The following is a 19,415-nucleotide window of genomic DNA, read 5'->3' as shown; positions in this document are numbered from 1 at the left end:
CTGCGATTTGCCGATTTGCTATGTCACTATGATGATTCTTGGTTGTATTAAGACCTCGAGAAATGCTATAATTATTACTGGACAATAGGGGAAAATGAAAGGTCAAGTGGCAGGTTAAAATAGTTGGAACCAGAAATCTTAGATAAGGGTGTTGGGTGAAAACCCTCCAATAGTGAGCTCAAATAATAAACCTTCATTTAACTAAACAAAGGATCGTGGTTATGAAAAACCCTTAATATTACAAATCAATGTACAATAGTATTAATAGATACTTACAGATTTACAAAAGACAATAATAGATAAATGAGAACAGAATATCAGGTTCAGATGCCAGATCTGGTGACAGATAGCCCACAGCTATCAAGGCTGGCAATGATACACCGATTGTAAAAATCCAAATTGCATGACTAAGGAACTTGTCCATAGAGGCCACACAAATCACTAAACAGCTACCAAGGCTCAATCACATAGACTCAAATCAACCACTTGGGTTTCCACTTAGGTGATAGTTCACGAAAAATACTTTTAGCAAAATAGGGAAAAAGGATTTTGTTTTTGTCTATCCTTCTCACCAGAAGCAATTGGGAAACAATTATAGGAGGAACCATTGATGACGGTGAAAGAGAAGAACGGCAAAAGGAGAAATTGAGAGGAGAAGACGACGACGAAGATTACAGAGAGCGAAGGGAGATGGAGACGAGGAGGTGAGAGAGTGAGGGAGACTTAGGTTTAGGGTTACAACTGTAGAAGAGGAAAGAATTAATATAACAGTATTCGGGTCGAGTCAATGAGTTAGGCTGAGCCAAAGAGTGGACCAAAGAGGTTAGACCAAAGAGGTGAGTGGGCTGACATCCAAGGGTGTGGGCTTGGGTGGTGTGGGATGGGCCTACCAGTGGGTCATGGGCTACAATTTTACTAATATTTTCCATTTTGGACCAAGACCCAAATGAGGAAACTAAGTCCAAGATCATATATGGCTTTCATCATTGCCAGTTCGTTTGGATAGAACCTGCAGAACATAAGAGAGACACTTGCACACATATATGTTAGAAAGTGAAAAGAACAGTATTGGCAAACCATGTATACTTATTCGGAAATCTCTTAAGTGATTATATTTGCATCTTCTTTATTCTTTTCTTGTTTTGGCTTTTTACAGTCTTTTGTAAAATGCCGTTTTTCTCCACAATTATAACATCTTCGTTTCCTACGTTTTTCATCCCTAGTTCTAGACTTAGACCTACTATGACTTCTATGTTTATATTTAGAATACCTATTTTTGGTTATTCCCCTAACATAATTTACTTCATTTTGAACTTGATTAGATAAATTAGTTTTAAGATCCATTCTTTACTTTTTAAACCATTAATTACAGTATCTAAATTTACATTATCTCTACCATATTTTATAGCAGCTTTTACATCACTATAAGTTTCAGGAATAGCAATTAGAAGAACAATGGGGGAATAATCATTAATATTTTTATCTCCAGTCAACTTAATATCTTGGATCAATTTTATAATATCATCCAATTTTTTCTCAATGTTTTAGACAAATCTAGTTTGTAACGGAAAAATTTTTCAAGTAAAAACAGTTTATTGGGTAAGGAAGTTTCAATATATAATTTCTCTAACTTATTCCACAAATCTTTTGCTAGATCTTGTTTTCCAACTTTTCTTAGAATTGTATCAAAAAAATTTAAAATGATAGAAGAATAAGCATATTCATCATTTTTCAATCTTTTTTCTTCAGAAACATTTTCAGGATATCTACCATCAATGGCTTTAAAATTTTTTTGTTGAATTAAAATCCTTTCGTCTTTTGTTGCCAAATAGAGAAATTAAATTTTTCATTAAAGGGTTGCAGATTATAACCAGCTATGAAAATACAGAAATAACAACAATAAATGTAGCAAGATATTAATGAGGCAGAATAACAATTGAGACAAAATGTCACTGATACAGAATAAAATTAACAGAATAATTTTACAGGGGACTTCAGCTTAACATCAAGTAGATACCTGACAGCCTCAAGGGCTCGACCAAGTGAGGAATAAGCAAGGGATCAGTCTTGGTTGAGGAAAAGAATAAGTACTAAGCAATAAAATAATGCACTAAACAGAAATATAATGCACTGATCGAAAAATATTTCAAGCACTTAGCAAACCCACAAAGCAGTATTTTGTGCACTAAGCAATATGAGAGAAATTATCCACACAACAATATTAAAAATTTGCACACAACGAGAAAACTTCAGAATATCATATTTTGTTAAAAGAAACCAACACTAGGTTAATTTTTTGAACTAAGCAATTTTTTGCACAAAGCGGTTAATATCAGAACTTTAGAAAAATAATTTTAAAAAATATCGCAAATTTCAAAAAATAACCACATAGCTATTTTTTGCATAGAACACATAACAAGATATTTGTAGTAGGATTAAAGTTAGGAAAGTAAGGAACGATCTTACCAGTCACTAGAAGAAAAGAACCCGAAGCTCTGATACCATTGTTGTGTGAAAATCCTCAAGTAGTAAGACAAATAATAAACCATAATTTAACTATTACAGAGGATCATGGGTTATGAAAACTCCTTAATATTACAAATCAATATTATAAAAATATTAACAGATATTTACGGATTTACAGAAGAAAATAATAGATAAATGAGAACAGAAAAATGTTAGGCTCAAAGTCCAGATCTAGTGACGGGTAGCCCACAGCCACCAAGGTCGATAACCACACACTGGTTGCAAAAATCCAAATCGCACCACTAAGGAACTCGTCCGCAAAGGGCCACACAACCACCAAGACTCAATCACATAGACCCAAATTAACCACTTGGATATTCATTTAGGAGATAATTCACAAAGAACACTGTTAGCAAGATAGGAGAAAGGGAAAGAAGGTTTTTGTTTTGTCACCAGAAGCAATTGGGGATTATTTATAGGGACAAGTCATTGATGAGGTGAGATAGAAGAATTGGAAAGGGAGAAATCGAGATGAGAAGAAGGTGGCGAAGATTACAAAGAGTGAAGGGAGTTGGAGATGAGGAGGAGAAAGAGTGAGGATGACTTAGGTTTAGGGTTACAACTACAGAAAAGGGAAGAATAAATATAACAACATTCGGGTCGGATCAACAAGTTGAGTGGAGCCAAATAGTGGACAAAGAGATGAGTAGGCTGCCATCCAAGGGTGTGGCCTTGGGTGGTGTGACTGAGCCTATCAGTGGGTTATGGGCCACAATTTTATGAACAAAGGTCCTAAAAAATTATAGCCAAAGGATGTCTCCAAAATAGTAATAATAATAGTATTAGAAGAGATGAGGAGAGGTACAAACACTTGTTCCTTCTACGTCCACACTCCCATAAGTGTTTGAGAATTTATAGGTGAGATTTCCAACTCACCTTATAATGAGTGGCAAATGGATGTTGAATAGATTGCTAGGAGATGGAGGGGACCACCTAGTAAATGCTGCATATCGAGGTTTACTAGTTTTGTTGATCTATCACATTTAATCGAAGAGAAATTTACGTAACTTTCAACAATAATTTACAGATCCCTGAATTGGTTGCTCACATTATTCTTGAGCAAATTCGATAAACTTGTGAGCTTACAACATGCACCTAACTTGGAGTTAATAACTACATACATATTATGAAGGATAACTTGGTATGGAGCAGATTGAGTAGTTTGTTGGTTAGTCTTGCTATAGATTGATAAATGAACGTATTATTGTATTTCACATTGTATCGCTTTTCTTTTAATCTTAATTTAAGTTATATTTACCCAAATAATAATAATAATAATAATGTCAATTTCAATTTTTAGGGAAGGCAATTTTGGAAAAGGCGAAAAAACAAATTGGAAAGAAAAAGAAAAGGTTGATTCTGGGAAAAGAAAGTGAAAGAAAGCACATTCTTTGGAATTTGTAGCTTTTTCAGTTAACTTTTCCCTATATATCTTAATCATGTGCAGTTGAAATTAATTATAAATAGCTGGGTCGATGGCTTCATCGCAAAACAACAAACAGGTAGTGTGCAATACTTTCTTTTTGTCAAAAGATCAAAAGAAAAGGTGGGCAGCTCAGACCACTAATTTTCCTACTCACCACGACTTTGGTAAACTCCCTTCACCCAATTTAACCTTCTTTACACGCCCACATACTGAGAAAAATCAAACACATTGATGAGCTTGTTATAGGAGAATTCAAGGAGAGATGGGAAGTGAAGGAGAAAGCAGTGAGTTCAACTCACCGATATATGTGGCTGTGGGGAGGAATGTGAAGGAGGGCAAGTCGTTGCTGACCTGGGCGGTGGAGAATTTTGATGGGAGAAATATTTGCCTTGTGCATGTTCATCAGCCCACGAATTTGGTCTCACTCTGTGAGTTCATTACTTCGTTTTCAATTCTGGTTTTGCTCATGTTATGTGTCTCTGAATTTTAGTTGTTTCTACTCCGAATTTGGTGTTGCTGGGAATTCTGGGTAGTTTTTGTAATTGATTGTTGGGTATCTGTTTCTCAATCTCTGAGTTATGACAGGTGAATGATTTTGCTTGAGTTGGTGTTTATGTGTGTTTTGTGGGAGGGGAAGGAGGTGAGTGGGTGGGGGTTTGGCTGGGCTAGCTTCTCTCGTCTTGAGTTCTCTTCTTTGATGAGTATTTGGAAGGTTGTATATTGTCCTTAGAAGGATCAAAACTTCATTTTCCTTTATTATCACTATGATTTTCCAAATCATTGGAGGTCTTTTCCTGACTAAATTGTTGGCGGTAGCCTCTGCTTGTAGGATTTAGCATATACTTTTGATCCTTATGGAATCGGCGATACATAATGTTTCTTTACAGCAAATAGTAAATGTAAACTATGAAATAATCCTCGTACAAGCTTAAACTATAGTTCCATTATGTTTCTGTTATCATTAATGAACTTGACAGCATGGAGGCACTTTTCTTGGGCATGACGAGGGATCGACATGGATGACTTAATTTTATGGTTGTAATGTTTGTGTAACCATGTCATTTCTGAGAATATCCATGAGTTTTCTTTGATGTTCTCGTGAGACTGTTCTCCCAAATGTTGAAGTACTTTTCACATAGTGGAAGTTTCAAATACCTTCCTCATCTTTCCACTCTAATTATTGGAAAAAATGTAGTACCTGAATCATACTGCATCCTTTTTTTATTCTTTAGTTTCTTCTTCTTCTTCTTGTATGTGCACATTTAATTGCTACGACAATTGGGACCATTCATTACATTGAGTTGATAGCACCTTTCTTTTCCTTATGTTTACAGTGAATGGGAAGTTGTCAGCTGGCAAACTTAAAAATCATGTGGTTAAGGCATGCCAGGAATTTGAACGCTTAAAGAAGCAAAAGCTTATGAACCAGTATCTGCTCTTCCTATCCCAAATGGGGGTAACTATTTTCTTTGCTTATCATCTTGCATTTTATAATAACTTGGAAAGCAATTTAATATGTCAGAAATATCCATACAGATGCATAAAGCATGTTAAAAAATGACCAGCTTTAACTGTTCAATGGTCTTTCATCTTATTTTAACAGTGCTTAGTCTTCTATAGTAATCTTGCAACTAATGGATTTTCTTGAAAGTGTTATGAATTTGTTTGAGCTGCCTTTGAAAGAGCTCATTTGCTTGATACTTCTACAGAAGCAGGCTGATACAATTTGGATAGAAATGAAAAATATTGAGAAAGGGATTCTACAAGTTATAACTCAGCATAGCATAAGACGGCTCATCATGGGAGCTGGAGCTGAGACATTCGAGTCAAAGTACGCTGAAAAATTTGTGTTATTATAACTATTATTGGCTTCTTAGATAAATCATTTTTTACTAAGACTGTGTGTATAGCTGTTGCATGTGATATCAAGTTCCATCCCCTGAATGATGCGATGTAGGATTTCAACTTCGCTTCTGCTTTCGAATGAGAAGAATTGTCGAAGTTAGTGTAGCATGGTGTGTAGCAAAGGAAGTTTGAGAGAAAGAGTGGAGTAAAATGAAAATTAGTATATTTAGTTGAGGATGATCATTTTGTGGATGCTAAAAAGAACATAAATCTTAGTATTTATTGGATGCTGGGAGAGACAATTCAATTATTTGAGTTCAAAGAGTTTCAGTAGTGGCGGCATGCTGTGAGCTACATCTTTACTCACCACTGTTGTATCCTGGACATTGCAGCATTGAAATAACTTTGTATTCCGAACGACCAGTGCCAAGTCATTGATGGATGGATCAACTTTTTAAATTGTCAAGTTCTATGACCCCCATTATGAAGTATAAAACTAATGCTTATTCCAGTAGGTGGTGACTTTTATTTACTGATATTGACTCATCTAGGTTGCAGGATATTGTCAGAGACCAACTCCACTAAAGCTATGGTTGTCTCCCAGCAGGCTCCAATATCATGTCATATTTGGTTTGTTTCCCAAGGGCGCCTCATATATGCAAGGTGCGAAAATCTGATGATCTGTGGATAACAATTGAATTGTTTTGATGTGTTTTATCAATTAAAAAGTTGTAGAATTTATTCAAAGGCATATATATATATATATTTAAAATAAAGATATTGGACGGAGAGAAGGTCTGATATTATTCTTCACCCTCTTTGGATGCATCCATTTGGGCACTCTTATTCCATTGCTGAGTTCAAAGTTATATGTGCATTCAATGATCCTTGTTTTAAATATCAAACTTCACAGCCATAGTTGACCTTCTGATAAATTAAGTTACCCTATCTTTAACTTCTGAGCTTTATAAAGATTTGTGTTTATTTTAGCCCTAGTACCTATACATTTCTGATATTAAATATTCAGTTGGAAGATCAAATGGTGTTTGTCTCTTGATGCTTTTTCTATTTTATTTTGCTATAAATTCCTGGAAGTCCTTTTATGTCTTGCTGAAAGGTTAGTATATTGTTTCCTGTAGAAGGAGGATTTTACTAACAAACTGACATTTCATTTTCTTGGTTAGGCCGGTGGGCTTTGATTCTCATTTAACTACTACTACTGTGATATTGTCGCCTTCAACAAGTAGTGGTGGCACAATATTAGCACGTGATTCCAAGGAAAACATGGATGTTGGTGCAGCAAATGTCCAGTATTTTGAGCGCCCAAATGGATCAATAGACGATGTAGTAAGCACTATGAGTCCAAGCGCTCTAACAGTAGGCCAGACAGGTGGAGGTGGTTCACCTTCACCTTTAAAAGTAGAGCGTCCCGAGTATTTAACATGTTCATCGTCTAATACTTCGCTGGTATGTTAATTTGTAAATGGAGAATTATTTAGCATGCCCTAGTAGGATTTCAAGTGATTTAAGTCGTGGAGGATTTATAGACCATCTGGGTGAATGTGTAAATGGTGATGGATTTAACTAACAATTTCAGATTTATAATAATACTAGCGCATATAGCTTCTTCACAGATCTGAAGACTGAAATTAGGCGGTAATTATTCAACTCTATGCACTTGAAGGGATTTGTTCGCACTTATTAATAGTATAAGTTCTGATGGGGCCATGGAACTTGACATTAACAATCTGGGTGGTAATGTAATTTGGTCTATATTTTGAATTTGACTTGAAAATATTCCAGGATTCTGAATTCAAAGACGAAGAAACTTGTGACCTGTGCAATAAACTCGAGCACACTATGATAGATGCGGAGAACTCTAAGCATAGAACATTTGCAGAATCATTGAGGTGGTGGAGAGCTGAAGAAGATGCCGCAGAGGCCATGCAAAAGGTAAATACAGAATACAGGGTTCTCCATTGGTATCTTTTCACATATTCTCAGCCATGTATTCTCCTGCTGTTACTGTTTCATATTGAAGCCTCTTGTACTGTTATGATTCATATCTCTGAAGATTTTGTAAAAAGAAGCGATGCGATGCACACTGACATAGGCTTGATCTCTGCTCCTTGTCAGCAGTGGAGCCAGAATTTCTTTTTCAGCAGGATCATAGTCAACAAAATTATTATCATATCAAATATTCCAGATATATCTTATATTCCATATATAAAAACTATTATGGGGAAAATATTTATTTCGATTAAAATCATAAAATTACAAATGAGAATTTTCAGTGCTATTCTTTTATGGGAAAAACTAAACAAATTATGCCTAGCAGAAGTCCTTCTTTTCTTGGGTATTTACTTTATTCATTATGATAAATCCACAACTAAAAATATGGCATGCATGAATATAAAACTGTTTTGCAGGCTGAGGCAGCAGAAAGTCTTTGCAAGGAAGAGACAAACAGATGTAAAGAACTGGAGGAATTATTACATAGACAAAAGCAAGAAATGGAAACGATGGAAAGTCAGCATGATCAAGTTTCAAAAGACCTTCAGCTGATCCAAGACCAGAAGCCTGCACTAGAAAGCCAACTAAGACAGGCTTATGACTCAGAGAAAGAGCTAGAGGACAAGATTATTCAAGCAGTGAATCTCTTGATAACATTTAAGGGAACACGGGATAGACTGCAGATTGAGTATGATTCTGCTATTAGAAAAGTTAACAAATATAAGGCATTACAAAAAGAGGATCGTTTAGGAATATCAAGTGCACATTTTTTTGGAATCTCTTTCTCAGACATCATTGAGGCTACTCAAAATTTTAAACCATCTCAAAAAATTGGAGAAGGAAGATACGGGAGTGTCTTTAAGGGAGTGCTTTGCCATGTTAAGGTAGCTATAAAGATGTTGCCCTCTATGGGTTCTCAGAGTGGTTCAGAGTTCAAGAATGAGGTAATATTTTTTTGAGTCTTGTCAGCAATATTTTCCTATTCTCTTTAATTATGTGAACTATATGTTTTTAGTTGAAACTCTAATCACATTCTTCTCTTTGAGTTCAATTAAAAATAAGAACTTATGGTAATGTGCTTTACTTGTGCTATGCGTTGAACCTGTTGGTTTTGTGTAATTGTAGAGATATCATCCTCCTTGTTGCTTCCTTGTCCAATGCAGGTGGAATTTTTGTCTAGAGTGAGACATCCAAATCTTGTAACACTAATTGGCGCCTGTCCAGAATCTAGGTCGCTCGTATATGAGTACATTGAGAATGGCAGCCTCGAAGATTACCTTTCTGGCCGAGCCAAAAGTGGTTCCCTTTCATGGCAATCTCGGGTTAAGATTGCTATTGATATATGCTCTACCATTCTGTTCTTGCATGCCAACAATACTTGTTGTGTGCATGGAAATTTAAAACCCTCTGATATTCTTCTTGACGCGAACTTTGTTACCAAAATAAGTGACTTTGGTATCAATAATTTGATATCCGAGGATGAGAATCCTTCCAGTTTTCACACACTAGGTAGTAAGAATGATGCAGAGAAATTAGCTTACATGGACCCTGAATCTTTGGAGAATGGGAAGCTTACCACCGAATCTGATGTCTACTCGTTTGGGGTTGTACTCCTACGACTGTTAACTGCAAGGCCAGCTATGAGTGTAATCAGGGATGTTCAATGTGCTATGGAAAGAGGAAAGTTGGATGCTGTCTTAGACACGTCAGCCGGCGAGTGGCCACTTAGGCAAGCGAAGCAGTTAGCTAATTTGGCCTTGAGATGCTGCGAGAAGGATCCCATGGATCGGCCAGATCTTGCCTCAGAAATCTGGGCTGTACTTGAGCCAATGAGAGAACTGTGCCACTCGTCGCAGTTAACTTCTACCTCATCATGCATGGATTCCAGGAGTCAACATAAAATACCTTCTCATTTTGTCTGTCCGATTTATCAGGTGACAAAATGTGCTCTTATGTGTTTGTCGTTCATTTAGCAACCATGTACTCATGTCACTATACCGAATTGATTTTTCCGTTTTCCTGGAACCGGCAGGAAGTTATGAAGGATCCTCATATAGCAGGAGACGGTTTCACATATGAAGCAGAAGCCATAAGGGGATGGTTCAACAGTGGTCACAAGACTTCCCCAATGACCAATCTGAAGCTTGACAACTGTGATCTTCTTCCTAATTATGCTCTTTACTATGCAATTCAGGAATGGCAGCAAAACACATGAACACTTCTTTGTACCTCTTCATTCAAAACATTCAGTACAGAAACCTACCACTTTCACCCTCAACTAAATTACCCAATTCTTGCCATTGTGATTATGAACTTTAAGCTGCATTTGGTTCATTCGCTGTTCACCATTTAGATGTTTTCTCCCATTCGATAGATGTCAGCTTCGAGCTGCTTTTTCGAATCAGCTTTCGCCTCCTCGATCGGAGGGATTTCCCAGGTCGGTAAAATACTGGATTAAAGAGAAAGACCTAAGGGCATTCTCTTTAAGGCAACAACAACTACTTTCTAACATTTTCTCACTGTGAAGGCTCGTTCAAAAACTATTGAAAGTAAACCATTACAAGGGCTTCCTCAAGGGGCCTTATTTGGCAGAAAATAAGATACTTCCATTTCCGTAGGTGATCATAGAAGCTAGTCGCAGCTGTCGAATGAGGTTCCCGAGCCGCCTCACTTGCCTATTGGGGAACCATAAAGCGATAGTATCGAGACTAGACGAGACGGCTATGATTAATCCTTAAACTTAAGACCGAAACCCGACCCCCCAGATTACTATAACTAAACCAGAAGCCATAATCTGGTTGCCCTTTGTATTCTCAAATATTTCTTCCTCACAATCAAGCATCTATCATCCCGTATGGAGTCATTTTCTTCATCTGACGTGCCCTGGCTTTACAGGACGGTATTCGGTCGAGCTCCCTACCCCTTACTCTCACAGCTCCGTTAATACTAATCATAGCTGTCTCGTCTAGTCTCGATGCTATCGCTTTGGCAGTTCCCCAATAAGCAGGTCAGGCGGCCCGAGAACCTCATTCGATAGCTGCGACTAGTTTCTATGATCACCTACGGCAATTGAGGAGCTGCCTCTTTTGTGCGTTTTAAGGCCTCTTGTTGAACCTCTGGGGTGGAAATCCAGTACATGCTGAAGAAAGAATCCAGAAGCCTTGAACCATGCGACAAGCAAACCCGCAAAAATCCGACTAGTAAATGTCAAAAGTCACCCACAATGACCTTTTACAGCTTCCTGGAAGCAATGCTTATTCCTAATTCTTTCTTTCTTCTTCTAGATTTATAAGGATAAGGAAATCATTATTCCATATTAAAGAACATAAATACTGTTTTACTTTCTTCATCCCAAATTACAAGTGACCAAAATATGTCGTCACAGCTGTACTCCCAAAAGAATATTACTCTTTCCAAAATCTAATTATTCTCATTCCATCCAAACATGAACTAAAGATTAATTACAAAACACGATATTCATTTTCACTCGTGCGTCCCATGTTCCCATTTTTATAACAAATTGTTGATTTTAGTACCTTTTTTATTTTTTATTTTTCACACCAGATTCAGGAGGAGTCGAATTTTTATCTATATGAATTCTTATTGAAAATATATTAATTTGACATCATAATTTAATATAAATATACAAAATCCCATTAACTAATTCAAGTATATTCTCGTATGACACGAAAATTTAAACAAAATTAAAAACATATATTTTCTAGTGGAAAAACAAATAGGTCTTTCTCACTCTTGTTTATATAATTTTAATAATATATACGTAAAATAGTGTTTCTTTTTTTTTTGTTTACCTATAATTTCTTAATGAGTTTCATTTTTAATTTTTTTGTTGTATATGTGTGTGTGTATATTGCCGCTCAGCTTTTCTCACTCTTTCTCCTTCTTTCCAATTTGTATTTGTAGTCACTTTCTCTCTCTAAAAAGGTTGCGCCGATTCCTTTTTCTTTCATTATATATACACATTCTAGAGATACACGAGCTCTAGTTATACGTGAATAACAATCTCTTCTCGTTTTCCTGTATGCGACGCTGTTTCTATTGGCGACAATCGCCGGCGATTTACCCGGTCACCGGTACGTGAGCTTCTTCGCTATTGTCAATTGTAGCGCGCATGCCGATCACAGATCAGTCCCCTCACCTCAAACCCTAGGAGTAGTTTTTGTTTATTATTTTATTTATTTTTTTCTGACTTTTTGTTGCGGCGCGGCGATTTTAATCGATTCGACGTCAAGGTGCTGGCTCATTTTTTATTTTAGGTCTATTTTATTCGATCATTTTCTCAGCTTGTTGATTTGGATGTTTGTTTTTCCTTGGCAATTATTCGATTATGAATTAAAGTACGAATTACTGCTAGTTAATGTTTTTGTTCAGTGGTATTTGGACTGTGTGTTTGATTGTTTGAATTTGTTGAGATTCACTCGTTCATGAACTGGATCTAATGTAGTTATATTGGGTTGTATTAATTGATAATCGCAGTAGTTCGCGTTATGCTTATGTCAAAATCTCCTTAATATATTGCAAATTTTTTGTGTTGTTCTCTCTGTTATGGTTTATACGTTCTGTTATTATGTTTGGTTTAGGCAAATATTAGTATGCGAGGTAATTAATGATTTCGGCAAATATTGGCATGCAGACTTGATCTATGCCTGAGTAATCACTATTAGAAGGGTGCTTTTTTTTTTCTTGTGTATGAAGGAAATCATTAATGCATACTATCTACCGAAAATTGGGATAGGGTATAAAAGTCAGAAACATTTGTGATTGGTAACAGTGATAAAAACTTGTAATGACCGTTGAGAATGCTGGATCTTGGGTGCATGAGTGGCATTTATTTTACTTTTATATCACTCTTTAAAGCCTAGCTACCAATGAGAGTAATATCTCTTCATATACACACAATTTATGTAGAAAATAGTCTTCTTGAGGAATTAGAATTGAGGATCAGTATTTGTACCATTTGCGAAATAAGAACTAAACAGGTTAACACAAATAATATATTAGCATTATAAATGATACCGGGTATCAGGTATTGTAATCCAACTTAGATCTTGTACGAAGCTCTTTTTCCCCTTGCTTTTAGGAACTAACTAATTCACTGTGCATGTGCAGTGACCACGTTCTTTATTGTGTGATATGAACTTGGAACTAATTTTGCGATATTTGTCTTCATTTTGGCCCTTAGTAATTTCATTCCATATTCATGAGATGATAGGTTTCCTTACTAAGGCTAATCTTTTGGAAAGATAATATTAATCTCTTGATAGCTTCTCTCTTTGTTATTTGATGAATCCGACTTGTACTTCTTGTAACCTTTTTATTGGTAACTGAGTTTCTATATCTTCCGTGCTTCAGTCTATATGATCTTGTATGTATGTCATTTATATTTAAAGTTTTTATGCAGTGTCTGTTTGAGCCAGTTATTGTTGGGTCTAGATGCCTGCTGCAAAGCTCTGCTCAAGTGGAACTCATAATGCAATGAAATCAGAAGAAGGGAGTGATTCCCTCGACACTTTCATCAGACAAGCTATTGGAAAGGAGCCTCTTCTCCCTTTTTCAAGGACCGCTGATAATCCAGTGCAGTGGATTCAGTTACTTCATGCATTAGATCAGCCAGGTGCGAGAATATTTTAATTAAGTTAAATGTGGTAAAGCTATAATGGACAGTCTTTAATCTATCTTAATTTGGTATATCCAGAGTTTGTTTTCTATTTGAGAAATGATGAATGTTTTGGGGAACAAAGGATGCTATGTTGATAACGAGCATTATAGGGCCCTGATTTTGCCAAAGCCCATATTATGCAAATAGCTATACAATGTGGGCCACAGCAAGAAGTAGACTAGGGTTCTTTGGCCAATATTACTAATATGTCCCTGTGCATATTCACGCCTCATTTCTTGCTAAAAAGGTTAAGCTGCGGTTGTTCGGCCCTGCCACTGTGAAGTCGAGGACCTACTCTTTGTAAGGCATAAAGACACCAAAAACAAATTAGATCTCATCCATTGAGGCCACCATTGTCGAAGCAGAAGAAAGAAGCTTATTTGTGGCCTCTTCACATGTGATTCCCAGCACATCCAAGCATTTGGTCATCAATTATTGTGGCAAAACAAGGGGAATAGATAAACTTGGAATCAGTTTTATGTGGGTGTATTTTTACTGTAAATATTTTGTTTAACCCTGCATCTCCCGTTTGATGGTGTTCTATTTCTGTATTTTGTTGGTTTTCAGAAAACTGAACACCATGTCCAACATGTAATGCAGGCATGTCCAATGTGCGCTGGTGTCTGGCGCATGTTGACACTGCAACAACCATTTTCAGGCGTGTTTGGGCATTGTAGAAATGATTCTTCTTAAATTTACTGCTTAATTCAAATGCTTTGGTTATGTGTGTTGGATGTCTAATTGTATGATAGATCTACCTGTTTTTACGACATGTCTGCTAGAGTTTGAATGTTAATGTTTATTTCTTCTTTATTCCAGATCTCCCTGGTTGGCCGTTGATGACTCCTCTGAAGGTTCAGATGCAAAAGTGCGAGAAGTGTTCCCGGGAGTTCTGTTCTCCAATAAATTACAGGAGACATATCCGAGTGCATCGTCGATCTTTAAACGTCGACAAGGTTAATTAAGTACCGCATAGCTTCATAAGAAACACAAGCGAAATTGATGGTTACTTTTCCTGAATCATTAGCTTTGGCATTTCGTGATGTGTTGCTTTCTATATCATTTGTTGTACTAAATTTTTCTGGATGTCGCATTCCCCAATAAGCTAATGCTTGTTGCCCTCTGTAGGAATCTCACAAAAATCGGGATTTATTAGCAGCGTTTTGGGATAAGGTAATCATTGCGTATTGTATTTATTTTGTTGCTAGTTCGTCCGTTGTACTCAGAATAAGATTATTGTTGTGATTTGCAGCTGTCATTGGAGCAAGCAAAGGATGTAGTGTCATTTGATGATGTGATGCTTAAGGTAGTCATGTTGTTCCTACCCTTTTTTTTTTTTTTTTATCTCTATGTAATTTCTTTATTAGAATAAATCTGAGCTTAATTTGGGAGTCTATGCTGTACAATATGAGTTGAGGCAGTTGATCTGTGTAAGCTAAAGTTGTGCTATCATGCAGCTGATCATCAGTTTGTAGATTCTTATTTTGGTATTGGGTCTAATGAGAACCTATTTTCATGCAAGTGAAGTTCCATGTTATTGTTTCTTTCAAGTTCAATTACTTGGGCTAAGTATGAAAAAATGGAAAATAAGTTACTATTCTGCTTATACATACACTGAAAGAATTGTGCTTGGCTTCTGAAGTCTGAACGAATACAATATGGAAGCATGGAGATAATTCTCCTTGTTTATCGTATTCTAACTTTCTTGTGGAATCTCCTACTTAGCTCATAGAGACCTTCAAACTTGGCTTCAGTTTCTTACTTTTACAAGAAATATGTTGTTATCTATCCTCATGCTTTGGAGATAAGATTGGGTTCCCCTGGATTTTGATTTTGGAACTTGTATTGCTTCTGACGTTGTGTTTAGATCATTTAGACATGTCTTGATAAGAAAGTGTATGCTGAAATGGGAATTGTTAAAATCTTTTCTGGAATGTCTATTTCTGTTTCAGTAATAATGTTTTGATCGTAAAAGTTGTATCTAAGGGTGAAATTTATTGGAAAATGTTGTGTTTGATACTTTGATTATGAAGTATGAAAATGGCCAACAGTTGAATGTTGCCGACAACTATGTGGAGTGCAAACATTATTGTGCTTTATTCAAGGGTTTTCAATTGTGTATTTCATAATACTTTACTCTGGCAGCATCCATTCTAGCACTCTTATCTATTTGAAGAAGGATTTTACCATCTTCATTGTCTTCGAGATACTACATTGTCTGTGACTGTGGCAAGCCAATTGTGGTTCTAATATTTGCTTTTTTGATGAGTAGTTATTTGGTTTACCATTTAATTGGGTACTCTCTTTTATTATCTTTATTTGGTTTACAGTTTAATTAGGTCCTCTCTGTTATTATCTGTTTTATCTTTCTAAGTGCTGGTCTTTTCATATCATATGCAATCATAATTGAATGGGAGCTGATTCTGTTTTATGCTCTCAGGAAATTCCTGGATCATCTTTAGCAAGGGCTTTGGCATCCTCTCTCCGCAAACCAGGGGTTTGGACTCTTCCGCAGGCTTATGTGAAAGCTGGATCTACACTTTTGGTAAGGAGCCATCATTCAGATTTATGCCATAATGCCCCCTGTTCAGTTACACCCACACTCTGATGACTGTCATCTCCATATCAATGTTTTTTACATAAAGATTCCTTCATTCACAGGATATCATCCAAGCAAAGTCTTCGAGGCTACCAATTTCCTCTCAAGAATTGTTTAGCATCCTTGATGATGCTAGTGAGAGAACATTCTTATGTGCTGGTACAACTGAAACTGTGCAGAAATACATTTTTGATGGAGAAACCGCCAAAAATAGCCTTGAGTTGAAGAACCTAGTTGCTAGCACTAGCTTCCTTTTTGAACAGCAACTGGTATTCACTCTTATTTTTCTGTTTTATGCTTTTTCTATGTTCAATTACTACAAAGAATGCTCTCTTGTTGGAAAAATAAGCATGCACCAAATACAGGTTTTCAATTACTTCTGTCAGATTTGATTCATATGAAGCAAAAAGGAACATATATGAAGCACAAAGGAAAACATATACATGTTATTTTTTTGTGGGCCCTCTTTTTCCAAAACACAATCATAGACCAAACCTTCTATAGGTTTGGTTTGAATCAAGTTTCTTCCTATTCAAGTGGGAGGATTGGTACTTTGCTGAAGAACTACATCCTTCCTTCCATTACATCCTCATTTAGGTGCTGTTTGGTTTAGGCGTCATCTTTTAATTAACTTACATATAGTCTAATTTAAGTTATGCTTTCTACCAGGTGAAAGCATGGGTTGCTGACAAAGATGCAGAGGCTTTGAGATGCCAGAAGCTGCTTGTGGAGGAGGAAGAAGCTGCACAGAAAAGGTATATTCTGTTGGTTGATGCACAAATTTCTGTGGAATGGATTAGGTAGTCGGTCATTTAATCTTGGTTTGCATTTAATTACATCATTGGATGTTATGTAGTAAACACATTTTTGCGGTTGCTTTTATATATGTGCCAACAACCAGCCTTCTTCATGATCTCTTATGCCTTAATGATAATATTTCTTGGGGGTTTTGCCTTCATTGAAGTAAGTTTATGGTATCTCGTATGTGTGTTCATGTGTATTATCACTCTGACAATCTTCTTTATGTCTCATTAGTTTATTTTGCTTTCTTCTATTTAGGTTCAACTTGGTTATGGGCATCTGGTGTCAGTAGGAATCTGGGGATGAAATTGGCCATGATTAGACTAGGAAGATGGGACAGGATGATCTTGGCTCTGATGCTATCATACAAAATCTATGAAACTACTTTAGCTTATTCTAGGATTCTTCATATGCCTGCAAAAATTTGATAAAAGAGTATTATATTTTCCCTGCACATATTGTAATAAAATAAGTATAAGAAAGATACTCTTCATTTTCCACTTTGGTGAATTATTGTTATTACTTGGAAGGAGACCTATTCCGTGTTTGCTAGACTTCCTTGCATGAAAAGGGGCTAGAAGCAGGCCTGTCTTGGGTCTTCTCCATAGTTGCATTAAAACTCAGGTAAAAGATGGTGAATCGATAGTTTAAACAATATCTATGCATACTTAGCATGCTAAAATAAGGAAGCAAGGAGACTGCTGCTTATATGTTCTGTTTGATGATATAAACATAGATTTTATGAGATATGCATATTCTTCTTTGGGTTGAGGAAAGCTTACATATGCTTCATTTCAGCTAATATACACCAAGTCCACAAAACTTGGCCAACTTGGGTTATCTCACTCTTAACCTGGAGGCAGTGGGTGAGTCTAGTGCGGCAGGAACTAGTGCTTCCAGTATTGATTATTCTGTTTTGAACTTTTACAGGCAAGCACTGCTTCTAGAAAGGAAAAAACAGAAAAAGCTTCGTCAGAAGGAACAGAAAGTGAAGGAACAATTCTATGGGTCCAACGAAAATTTGAATGTTGATGTTGAGGCAGTAGATGGGCCAACTTCAACTGAAGCATCTGGGCCCTCATCCCCTTCTGATTGCAATTCCAATTCTCCAGATGTTCCCATAAATCTAGATTCTGGCCTAGAGTCCACGCAACCCCAAAGCAAAGAACCAGAGGAAGAAATCGGAGCTCATTCTAATATCAGCAGTGAGCATATCAACCTAGGGGATGCTCAGACCATTGAACCCGCAAATGGCTATCGAGCTATAGTTACCAATCGCTGCCATGTTTCAAAGTCACAAAGGGGCAGCCGGTATGGATTCCATGTAAGCCCACATCTTCAAACCTTTAAACCAGAAACTTTACATAAGACTGGTCCATCCAAAGACAGGAGTCTACTTAATGGGAGCAAAGTTTGGACCAAGAAACTCAAAGTTGATAGTTATAGGGAGAGCCTGAAGCCACCTTCATTGCAGGGAGAGAACGGGCACCAGATTGAAGAAAATAAATGTGAGGTGATAATTGGTTCCATATCTGTTGCACTGAAGAATTCTGTTCCTCATCATCAAGATAGTCGCCCAGATGAAGCACAAGATGTTAGCAGCACTGAGCATGCCATGCTTAAGAAGAAAAATGCTTCAGAAAAGCTAATTAAAGCTAATTCCTCTCAGTCTGGATCCAGTCGAGGGGCTTCTAAGCTTTGGAGGCCTGTGATCCACGGCGAGGTTAGAAGTGTCACTCCTTTTGATAGAGGGAATGAGGATTCTGCCCAATCACAATCCACAGACAGTGATGGTATTGATAACCGGAAGCACTATCATGTAGTTCCAGATGAAAATGCTCAAGGGGGATGTTTGCCTTTCTCCAGCATTGCTGCAAAAGAATTTCTTGCACAGAGTATGCATTATATTCTACTTCTATCCACCTTATGCTCTATACTTGAAAAATCGGACTTAAACACAAATTCACTTGTTCATTCAAATTTCTGCAGGATGGAAGGAAGCTATCTCATCAGACCATGTGAAATTAGTCCTTTCAGCAGGGCCTCAACCTCCAGGATGCTCTGATGTTCAACAAGACTCGTCGACCGTCTATAATGTACCGGAACTTCACGAGTGTATCAATAACCAGTTTGGCAGAAATGTCCAAGGCAAGTTCAGTAAAAAACAGGAGAAGAGTCTGAAGGTTAAATACAGACCCAAACAGAAAGCCGTTGGGTAGGAGAAGGTGGGTATACACAGTTTCTTTAGTTTTTAGCTTTTGTCCTCATACTCTTAGCAGAGGTTCCAGTTTTACCAGTGGTCTTCTGTCGAAAAATTGGAGGAATTTTCTCGAGGAAGTTGATTTTATTTTTCATCAGGCATAGGGTTGGATAGGCGTGTCGTTTGATCCCAAATTATTGAAGCACATGTAATATAGGGGATTCGCGATTTACCATCATATATATTCCTGTGGTGAAATTGGGTTTGTACTGTTAATTAAAGACTTTTTATTGATATCTGATGGTTGGCAACATAATGTGTGATA

At 36.8% G+C, this 19,415-nt stretch overlaps 2 protein-coding genes across 10 annotated transcripts; both read left to right on the top strand.

Moving 5' to 3' along the window:
• Positions 1 to 3,900: 3,900 nt before the first annotated feature.
• Positions 3,901 to 10,144, top strand: LOC105160464 (U-box domain-containing protein kinase family protein). Of its 7 annotated transcripts, none has more exons than XM_088880154.1 (10): positions 3,901 to 4,028; positions 4,199 to 4,380; positions 5,287 to 5,408; positions 5,662 to 5,783; positions 6,356 to 6,460; positions 6,982 to 7,264; positions 7,601 to 7,750; positions 8,227 to 8,754; positions 8,974 to 9,744; positions 9,843 to 10,144. In XM_088880154.1, the coding sequence occupies exons 2-10, from the start codon at positions 4,215 to 4,217 to the stop codon at positions 10,023 to 10,025; spliced, it is 2,430 nt and encodes an 809-aa protein (XP_088736280.1). In that variant the 5' UTR covers positions 3,901 to 4,028; positions 4,199 to 4,214; the 3' UTR covers positions 10,026 to 10,144. The 7 variants fall into 7 exon arrangements, with proteins under 7 accessions (XP_088736280.1, XP_020549085.1, XP_011076148.1 ...); XM_011077843.3 differs by having other exon boundaries at positions 3,960 to 4,116; XM_020693426.2 differs by having other exon boundaries at positions 3,958 to 4,380.
• A 1,533-nt stretch (positions 10,145 to 11,677) lies between these two features.
• On the top strand, positions 11,678 to 19,386 carry LOC105160463 (uncharacterized). Of its 3 annotated transcripts, none has more exons than XM_011077841.3 (10): positions 11,678 to 11,904; positions 13,233 to 13,445; positions 14,310 to 14,446; positions 14,619 to 14,663; positions 14,743 to 14,796; positions 15,931 to 16,035; positions 16,152 to 16,358; positions 16,759 to 16,844; positions 17,821 to 18,785; positions 18,880 to 19,386. In XM_011077841.3, exons 2-10 carry the CDS (start codon positions 13,265 to 13,267, stop codon positions 19,107 to 19,109), a joined length of 2,010 nt encoding a protein of 669 aa, XP_011076143.1. In that variant the 5' UTR covers positions 11,678 to 11,904; positions 13,233 to 13,264; the 3' UTR covers positions 19,110 to 19,386. The 3 variants fall into 3 exon arrangements, with proteins under 3 accessions (XP_011076143.1, XP_020548920.1, XP_011076144.1); XM_020693261.2 differs by lacking the exon at positions 11,678 to 11,904 and adding an exon at positions 11,937 to 12,063; XM_011077842.3 differs by lacking the exons at positions 11,678 to 11,904; positions 13,233 to 13,445 and adding an exon at positions 13,558 to 13,970.
• The last annotated feature ends 29 nt before the right edge of the window (positions 19,387 to 19,415 follow it).

The sequence above is a fragment of the Sesamum indicum genome, linkage group LG4 (assembly GCF_026168435.1).
Source record: "Sesamum indicum cultivar Baizhima isolate 11 linkage group LG4, ASM2616843v1, whole genome shotgun sequence".
Classification (NCBI taxonomy): Eukaryota; Viridiplantae; Streptophyta; class Magnoliopsida; order Lamiales; family Pedaliaceae; genus Sesamum; species Sesamum indicum.
Note: the sequence above shows the minus strand (reverse complement) of the source record. Positions and strands in the feature narration are given on the sequence as shown.